Raw genomic sequence first — 10,000 nt, forward strand, 5'->3', positions numbered from 1 at the left:
CTCCCTTTCTCTCCCCCTCTTTTCTTTCCTTTTCTGCTTGTCTCTCCATCTTCTGTCCCTCTTGCTCTTTCGCGATCTCTTGCTCTACTCCTCCTCTTTTCCTTCCATCTTCCATCTTCCTCTCTCTCTCTCAATTCTATCTTTCTTCTGCTCTCACTCATTCAGTCACTCATTCTCACTGTCTCTCTATCCAACTTTTTTCTCTTTCTCCCTCAGTTTATTTTTCTTGTGCGATCTCTCTCTCTCTCTCTCTCTCTCTCTCTGTGATAAAAGAGCGTTGTGCTCTGTCACTGATGGAAACCTGACATTTGCGCAATGGTTAGAATGAAATTTGTATTTTTTTTTAACCCATCTACCTCTGGTTGGAGTGTGTTTTTAACTGCATAATGTAATATGCACCTTTTGTAAATAAAGGATTTTATAAAATTCAAATTCTCTCTCTCTGTCTCTCTCTCTGTCTCTCTCTCTGTCTCTCTCTCTCTCTCTCTCTCTCTCTCTCTCTCTCTCTCTCTCTCTCTCTCTCTCTGTCTCTGTCTCTGTCTCTGTCTCTGTCTCTTTCTCTTTCTTGTTTGTCTGCACACTGCACGTCTGACCTGTCCCTGTCATGCACTGCTGTTGAGAAATATCCTGATGCTCATGTCAGATGGCTCAAGTGATTTCTCTTGACATCCTGACCCCCATCCCACCCCCATGCACACTCAATACACTCCATACGTACACTGCACCCAACCTCAACCTCAACCTCAACCTCAACCTCAACCCCCTAAGAGGTAACTGTATATTACTTTTCATTTCATCGATTCCATGGAGCTTTGCCAGAACTCAGCGTTAGAAGTTTTTTGGGTTTTTTTGTTGTTGTTTTTTTTTTTGAGGGAAAAAATGAAAGAAAAAAAGAGGGACGACCAAAAAAAGAAAACTCTCAAGTACATGAAGCAACTGGAATTCATCTTTCAGTATTAAGAGTTCAAAGGCATGAAAAAACATGGCTTCTTTAAAAAATGAAAGAAAGAAAAAAAAACGGTGATCACTCTGCGTTCAGTGTGCTAAGTTAACTCGCTGGGATGCCTTTGGGAGTAGACAGTTCTGATTTGAAGCCACAAACAGGGACCAAGGCCGCTGACAGCTTTGACCGGGCCCAGGACAAAGTCAGCTGGAAGGGCCCCCTTCCCAATGCATACAATATAATGAGAACCCAATTCTAGGGTCTGCCCCCCTCACCTTGGGCCTGGGACAACTGGCCCCTTTTTCTACCAGCGACCTTCGACCCAGGGTATTACTCTGTAGCTGAGCGAGGCCAAGTTTTGAGAGCCGTGCGGGCCAATAAACAACAGATGTTCCAGACAGGAAACAAGGGCAGTGTGTCTTTCGGGGGGAAAATGAAAGAGAATAAAAAGTATGAAAAGGAAAGAATGAAAGAAAGGGAGAAAAAAAAAAACTCGTTCTGGATAAACCAAACTTGCGGAACAGTTAAGTGAAGCATATTGAAACAATGGTTCCAGAACCCCTTTATTTGTTTACACGTTCACATTACTACTGGGGAAGGCTTTGAATATGTCCTTTAAAGTTGTTAGGAGAACTTATTCCTTTAAAGAAGCGGGTGTTTTATGCCCCCACGTTAAAGAGATTGTTCTGGTTATCTTTTGGAAAACACGTTGGTTAGAAGTACTTCAACTTGTTTTAAGTCTTTTAATCACCCACATTTCAGCACATGTGCATTTAAACATCTGGTTTTGAATGCAAAAAAATATATAAAGTGCTAGTTTTATAGTAGAGAGTGTTGTTCAAGGATTCCGAATGGTGTTCCAGCCGTGGCTATAACGACTGGGCACTGGACTGCTATGTGGGACCAGGTCGTTTCCCGGTCCTTCCCCATCTCTCTCTCCCATCTCCCACTGTCCTGTCTGAAAAGTAACCCCCCCAAATAAATAGATAAATAAATAAAGATTCATAATTGTGTCTATAGGAAAATGAAAAGGTAACTTCAATCTGTTGAATCAGTGGCTAACATTAAGTGAATGGGCCATCCACTGAAACTAACTAGTTCATTGTCATTAGCCTTGGTTACATGGGACATTTAATTCCAAATTAGCTCCATTTAATTCCGAAAAAAACTTAATTCCGCTTTAAAAAAAAACATCACGTTAACACTTCCCGAATCAGAATAAAGTTATTGAACTTCTTTCTGAATAAATGTTGAGTGTTAGTCATAACTGATTTTGTGGTGTGTATGAGTGTAGGTGTTCAGTGTTAGTAATAACTGACTTTGTGGTGTGTGTGTGCGTGTGCGTGTGCGTGTGTGTGCGTGTGCGTGTGTGTGTGTGTGTGTGTATGTGTTCGTGTTCTCCCTTGTCCAGTGATGGCGAGTCCCCAGCGTGAGCAGCTGGAGGCGGTGAGCTACTCGTCGCGCTACGCCCTGGGCCTCTTCTTCGCTCCGCAAACGAACATCGCCGCGCCGTGGGCCGCCAAGTACGTCTCCGACAGCCCCTGCATCCGCTTCATCGCCGTCGACGACCGCAAGCGCAACACAGGTCAGCCATTTTGTCTGTACTAGTAACATGGTGTAATATCAGTAACATGTCAACAAAATAGTTTTTTTTGGATTTTGGTTGTTTTTGTTTTTGTTTTTTTTTTGTTTTTTTTTACTGTTGTATTTCTTTCCCTGCTTGAGGGAAGTTTACCTCTGCCTTCTTCTCCTATCTCTTCATTAGTCACTTATACACTAGCTTGACATAATCAAATTGGTGGGTAGGGAGCACAGTTCTTACACAAAAGTGAATTTCCATTTTGAACATTTTTAGCGGCAAAACTTTCTGTACTTTGGTCATACTAGTAAATACTGATTTATTATTTAGTAAATATTCATGAAAAGATCAAAGTTGCCAATAAGCAGCACCGTTTCAATGAGCAGCACAGTTGCAATACCTACTCTGGCCACCATCCTACACAGTGCACCTTTAACTGATGAATGTGTGTTGAGTTGCCCAGTGGCAGGTTTGATAAAGTGGTGCAGTGGGTAATGTCGAACCGTGTTGGACTGTGTTCCTATCGCCCCAGAACGGCTGTCAAGGACATACCACAACACCCTAATGGTTCGCACAGCCTTAAAAAACAGCTGAATAAAACTGCCTCATTTAATGTGCCCTGCTGTGTGTGTGTGTGTGCACGTGTGTGCGCGTGTGTGTGCGTGCTTGTGCGCGTATGTGCGCGTGCTTGTGCGCGTGTGTTTGTGCGTACCAAACGAGAGGGGGTTTTTGTGTACCGAATGTCTGGTTCTAGGAACACGAAATAGAGGGGTGAATGCATGTTTTTTTGTGTGTATGTGTGTGAACATTTGTATTTGTGTGTGTGTGTGTTTGTGTGTGTGTCTGTGCGTGTGTCTGTGCATGTGTCTGTGTGTGTGCTTGTGTGCACATCTGTGTGTGTAGGTTTCAGCATGTGAGTACAGCATGCATGATTAATGTCACCAAGGGGAGAGATATAATGCCACAGCACTGTAGACCTACAGTAAGTTTGGAACTCAGTCTGGGCTGGACTGGGATTTTTTAAAAAAAAACGGCGCAGGCATTTTATTTGCCATAAGCCAACTCCTCACATATCCCCCTGTTTTTCTACAAAATTACGGTTGTCAACATTAAAGGCCTTACACTCTCTGCTGTCAGGCCTGTAGCCAGGGGGGGTCTGAGGCCTGTAGCCAGGGGGGGTCTGAGGCCTGTAGCCAGGGGGGGTCTGAGGCCTGTAGCCAGGGGGGGTCTGAGGGGTTCGCAGCAGAATCATAACGAATAAAATATTTCTAAATTAAAATATTTGAAGTGCGCTCGTGTATTTGGGGGACATTGGATTAGGGAGCCAAATGAAGTCCCCCCCCCTACAGTACCACAAGGCTGGCTATGGGCCTGACTGTACATTAAAGATGGACTAGGGATGCAAACGATTAATCGATTAATCGACTTTAATCGATCAATGCCTTAATCGATTAAAAAACATTAATCGCAATTAATCGACAATTCAACTGACAAGAGACCCAGGTGAAATGGGCATGTGAAGAGTGTTTGTGAAGAGGGGTGTGAATAGTGGGAATATTTTAAATCACCTTTGGATTAAAGAATTGAAGTAGAATTAATTTAAATGTGGTATTTTATCTCAATTTTTAATTAAAATTTTTAGATTTAGTCGTTTTTTTTCTAGAAACATTGAGATTTTGGGGGGAAAACGCCGCTTATCAATTAATCGTAAGTCGATCGATAAGGCTATCAACTAATGATTAATGAATTAATCGATAATTTGCATCCCTAAACTGGACCAATGTGGCCCAAATGGCGCAAATGGTAGGGCACTCAACTGCTATGTGGCCAACCCGGGTTCAGGAGTTTCCCAATGGGCTTTCACTGTCCTGTCAAATAAAGGCATAAAAGGGCAAAAAAAAACAAGATGGACCAATGTGCTGGCCCATGTAAATGATTGGTTGATCTCAACAACAAAGCAACACCTTCTGCCCCTGAGCACTGTCGGCCCACCAGGAAAATGCCCTGTATGCCAGATTACCTGTCCAGCCCTGCCCACGCCATAGACTAGTATGTGGTAGTATACGTGTATATCAGATAAATTGTGGGCCAATCCCCAGGAAAGCCATAACCGTATCTGCCCCTGAGGAGCACTGCCAATTGGCCCACGGGGGAAAATGCCTTGCATGCCAGATTACCAGCCCAGCCCACCGGGAAAAATGCCCTGTATGCCAGATTACCAGCCCAGCCCACCGGGAAAAATGCCCTGTATGCCAGATGACCAGCCCAGCCCACCGGGAAAATGCCCTGTATGCCAGATTACCTGTCCAGCCCTGCCCACGCCATAGACTAGTATGTGGTAGTATACGTGTATATCAGATAAATTGTGGGCCAATCCCCAGGAAAGCCATAACCGTATCTTCCCCTGAGGAGCACTGCCAATCGGCCTACCGGGGAAAATGCCTTGCATGCCAGATTACCAGCCCAGCCCACCGGGAAAATGACAGATGATCAGCCCAGCCCACCGGGAAAATGCCTTGCATGCCAGATTACCAGCCCAGCCCACAAGGCAAATGTCCTGTATGCCAGATGACCAGCCCAGCCCACCAGGAAAGTGCCCTGTATGCCAGATGACCAGCCCAGCCCACCAGGAAAGTGTCCTGTATGCCAGATGACCAGCCCAGCCCACCAGGAAAGTGTCCTGTATGCCAGATGACCAGCCCAGCCCACCGGGAAAATGCCCTGTATGCCAGATTACCAGCCCAGCCCACCGGGAAAATGCCCTGTATGCCAGATTACCAGCCCAGCCCACCGGGAAAATGCCCTGTATGCCAGATGACCAGCCCAGCCCACCGGGAAAAATGCCCTGTATGCCAGATGACCAGCCCAGCCCACCGGGAAAATGCCCTGTATGCCAGATTACCAGCCCAGCCCACCGGGAAAATGCCCTGTATGCCAGATTACCAGCCCAGCCCACCCGGAAAATTCCTGTATGCCAGATTACCAGCCCAGCCCACCGGGAAAATGCCCTGTATGCCAGATTACCAGCCCAGCCCTACGGGAAAATTCCTGTATGCCAGATTACCAGTCCACCCCACCGTGAAAATGCCCTGTATGCCAGATTACCAGTCCACCCCACCGTGAAAATGCCCTGTATGCCAGATTACCAAACCAGCCCACCGGGAAAATGCCCTGTATGCCAGATTACCAAACCAGCCCACCGGGAAAATGCCCTGTATGCCAGATTACCAAACCAGCCCACCGGGAAAATGCCCTGTATGCCAGATTACCAGCCCAGCCCACCGGGAAAATCCCTGTATGCCAGATTACCAGCCCAGCCCACCGGGAAAATGCCCTGTATGCCAGATTACCAGCCCAGCCCACCGGGAAAATGCCCTGTATGCCAGATTACCAGCCCAGCCCACCGGGAAAATCCCTGTATGCCAGATTACCAGCCCAGCCCACCGGGAAAATGCCCTGTATGCCAGATGACCAGCCCAGCCCACCGGGAAAATGCCCTGTATGCCAGATGACCAGCCCAGCCCACCGGGAAAATGCCCTGTATGCCAGATTACCAGCCCAGCCCAGCGGGAAAATGCCCTGTATGCCAGATTACCAGTCCAGCCCACCGGGAAAATGCCCTGTATGCCAGATTACCAGTCCAGCCCACTGGGAAAATGCCCTGTATGCCAGATTACCAGTCCAGCCCACCGGGAAAATGCCCTGTATGCCAGATTACCAGTCCAGCCCACCGTGAAAATGCCCTGTATGCCAGATGACCAGTCCAGCCCAACGTGAAAATGCCCTGTATGCCAGATTACCAAACCAGCCCACCGGGAAAATGCCCTGTATGCCAGATTACCAAACCAGCCCACCGGGAAAATGCCCTGTATGCCAGATTACCAAACCAGCCCACCGGGAAAATGCCCTCTATGCCAGATTACCAGCCCAGCCCACCCGGAAAATTCCTGTATGCCAGATTACCAGCCCAGCCCACCGGGAAAATGCCCTGTATGCCAGATTACCAGCCCAGCCCACCGGGAAAATGCCCTGTATGCCAGATTACCAGCCCAGCCCACCGGGAAAATGCCCTGTATGCCAGATGACCAGCCCAGCCCACCGGGAAAATGCCCTGTATGCCAGATGACCAGCCCAGCCCACCGGGAAAATCCCTGTATGCCAGATTACCAGCCCAGCCCACCGGGAAAATCCCTGTATGCCAGATTATCAGATCAGCCCACTGGGAAAATGCCTGTATGCCAGATTACCAGCCCAGCCCACCGGGAAAATCCCCTGTATGCCAGATTACCAGCCCAGCCCGGGAAAATGCCCTGTATGCCAGATTACCAGCCCAGCCCAGCCCAGCGGGGAAATGCCCTGTATGCCAGATTACCAGCCCAGCCCACCGGGAAAATTGCCCTGTATGCCAGATGACCAGCCCAGCCCACCGGGAAAATGCTTGTATGCCAGATTACCAGCCCAGCCCACCGGGAAAAATGCCCTGTATGCCAGATTACCAACCCAGCCCACCGGGAAAATCCCTGTATGCCAGATTACCAGCCCAGCCCACCGGGAAAATGCCCTGTATGCCAGATGACCAGCCCAGCCCACCGGGAAAATGCCCTGTATGCCAGATTACCAGCCCAGCCCACCGGGAAAATTCCTGTATGCCAGATTACCAGCCCAGCCCACTGGGAAATGCCTGTATGCCAGATTACCAGCCCAGCCCACCGGGAAAATCCCCTGTATGCCAGATTACCAGCCCAGCCCACTGGGAAATGCCTGTATGCCAGATTACCAGCCAAGCCCACCTGGAAAATCCCTGTATGCCAGATTACCAGTCCAGCATTAGCCTTGGTCTCATTAGCCGTGCTTCAGCGGCCCGGGGCCGCCCGGGGCTCAGGAGAGTGGCCGGCTCGGAGCTGCCGGCCCCGGGCCATTTTTTGCCTGATCGGACTCATAGCCGACCCCAGGCACATTCAGGTACACGCCTTGTTTGTGAAACGTCAGTCGGGCACAGCCCACTTTCGCCTCAAATCACAGAAGGACAACAACAGAACAAGGACAAAGAATAACAACATGCCCATTAACAACATGCATTCAACCAGCCATTATTGTTTAGCAATCGTTCAGCACTTATAAGAAGACGGTACTTAGAGGTGTGAATGCAGATTAAAACATGGCAAAGCTAGCAGCCATGTCAAACTTGTAGCCCAAGTTAAAATTTGAATTGGATCATATGCGAATCATGAGAATTGAGCACACAGCACCAATATCAACAAATATGTATTTATTTTCTATCACTAATGACGGACATTTAGGTAGTGTGCTTGTAGGTCCAGGTAAGATGACTGTCTCGTCTAAAAACGAACATTACACAAACTAGCAGTGCGCTAAAAACATGCTAAAAGCATGCTAACAAAATCATCACCTGGAGTCTGCCTGATCTGACACCCAGACCAACGAAGCTAATTTGGTCAAAATCCAAAAAACAAGAAGTTATTATCTTACTCTTGGCGTAATCACAGGTACTTGTGGGTTGAATCAAATAATTCCAGAAACTCGTCAACAACTCCAGAAAGTAATGTGATGATGCTTTGTTTATTAACTGTAGCCATTCACTTGAATGGAACTCTGCAGCACTCATCTGCTTGTTAATGCGGACTCTGGGGGAGACTGCCTGCCGCAAGTGTCCTGCTACGGAACACAGAGAGATGAGCCACGCATGCGACTCTCCTCAACACGGCTGTAGTGATTAACCAGCCATGGAAAAAATAAATTGAGACTGTGAATTGCGATGTTTACAAGGAAATAATTTTAATCAATAACAATGAAATACCCAAAAAAGCAATACCCATGTCAGATTCGAATATTAGGCTAATGGCCAATTAATATTCGTTCGAATGTCTCGAATTTTCTTAACATTCGACTTATATTCGAATATCGAATATCGAAGTCAAAGGCTTAGTGGAAAGCATGCCAAATCACGATAATGGCACAAGAGTTGGCGGCTAAAAGCAGAAAAAAGCGACATGACTTAGCTATGACATCCCAAGTTTAAGTGTAGTGGTGCCCATGATGCACTGATAACAACAACAAAAATTATGTTGGCTAAATAACTTTAAAAACACAAACAGAAGTGCCAAGGTTGCATCTTATGAAATTATGCCATAAGAAAGCCAAACACCCCAAACTAATGCTTAACCATAATTTGCCCAGAATTTAGCGATAAGTCCCCCATGCAGCCACATTATTACACAGAGGTTGACCCCGCCTCCGAGCCTCGGCGCTGCTTGCTGGCCCATCGAATTCGACGGGCCAGGGAAAGCGGCCCTTAGCCCCACAACCTGGCCCGGCGGCCATCTTTAGCACCTAGCCCCCTTTTGATGAGATCACCGTCAGCCCCCTTTTGTCCGGGCCAGCCCGGGGCTGGCCCTGCAGTGAGACTGAGGCTAATGGGAGTCAGCCTGGCCGACGTGCAGTGCAGCTCCACATAGGAATATGTTCGCCTCCAGGCCTCCTCTGCTGTTGCCCCAAGTTACCAAAGTGTGAGCGCTGGAGGAGAAGGCTAGAGTTGTTTTTCACATTGTGTGTGTGTGTGTGTGTGTGTGTGTGTGTGTGTGTGTGTGTGTGTGTGTGTGTGTGTGTGTGTGTGTGTGTGTGTGTGTGTGTGTGTGTGTGTGTGTGAGTGTGTGTGTGTGTGTGTGTGTGTGTGTGTGTGTGTGTGTGTGTGTGTGTGTGTGTGTGTGTGTGTGTGTGTGTGTGTGTGTGTGCGCGTGCGTGTGTGCGTGTGTCTGTTGTGCGTGTGTCTGTGTGTCTGTGTATGTGCGCTCGCGTGTGTGTGTGTGCGCGCACAAACGTGTGTGTACTGATATGTGTGTAGGCGGTGGAATATACGAATGTGTACATGAGAGAATATGTCTGGGCGAGTCAGGAGAAGTGAAGACTGTGTTTGTTTGGCTGTCTGTGCTGTATATATGTGTGTGCTGTGTGAAGCAAGGAAGCAGCAGGAAATGTGTCAAAGTTACAGTATGTATGAGAAAGTAAGTCTGTGTGTGTGTGTCTGTGTCTGTGTGTCTGTGTCTGTGTGTCTGTGTGCGTGTGTGCATCTTTTTTTAAGTGCCATGGTCTGTCACCTTTCATAGGCAGCGGTGCTCTGAAGGATGCATCGTAATTAGACGGCTTCTTAAATATTGCATTCTGTAGCGCCAGGGCTGTCTCTCTCTCTCTCTCTCTCGCTTTCTCTCTCTCTCGCTTTCTCTCTCTCTCTCTCTCTCTCTCTCTCTCTCTCTCTTCCTCTCTCTTTCTCTCTCTCGCTTTCTCTCTCTCTCTCTTTCTCTCTCTCTCTCTCTCGCTTTCTCTCTCTCTCGCTTTCTCTCTCTCTCTCTCTCGCTTTCTCTCGTTCAGTCTCTTTGTGGTTTCTTTGTCTCTTTGTCTTTCTTTCTTTTCTTTCCTGTCTTTATCACTCCCACTGACAATCTCTTCCCTTCTTTCTTGCA

General features: G+C 47.7%; 1 protein-coding gene across 2 annotated transcripts in view; it reads left to right on the forward strand.

Annotated features, from left to right (window-relative positions):
* The window catches only part of rnls (renalase, FAD-dependent amine oxidase), a 136,124-nt gene that overhangs the window by 81,502 nt on the left and 44,622 nt on the right, over nt 1-10,000 (forward strand). For both annotated transcript variants that reach the window (XM_063221358.1, XM_063221359.1), the window contains exon 5: nt 2,355-2,528. In XM_063221358.1, coding sequence (XP_063077428.1) covers nt 2,355-2,528 — 174 coding nt within the window. The remainder of the gene's footprint in view (nt 1-2,354; nt 2,529-10,000) is intronic.

The sequence above is a fragment of the Engraulis encrasicolus genome, chromosome 17 (genome assembly GCF_034702125.1).
Source record: "Engraulis encrasicolus isolate BLACKSEA-1 chromosome 17, IST_EnEncr_1.0, whole genome shotgun sequence".
Taxonomy (NCBI): Eukaryota; Metazoa; Chordata; class Actinopteri; order Clupeiformes; family Engraulidae; genus Engraulis; species Engraulis encrasicolus.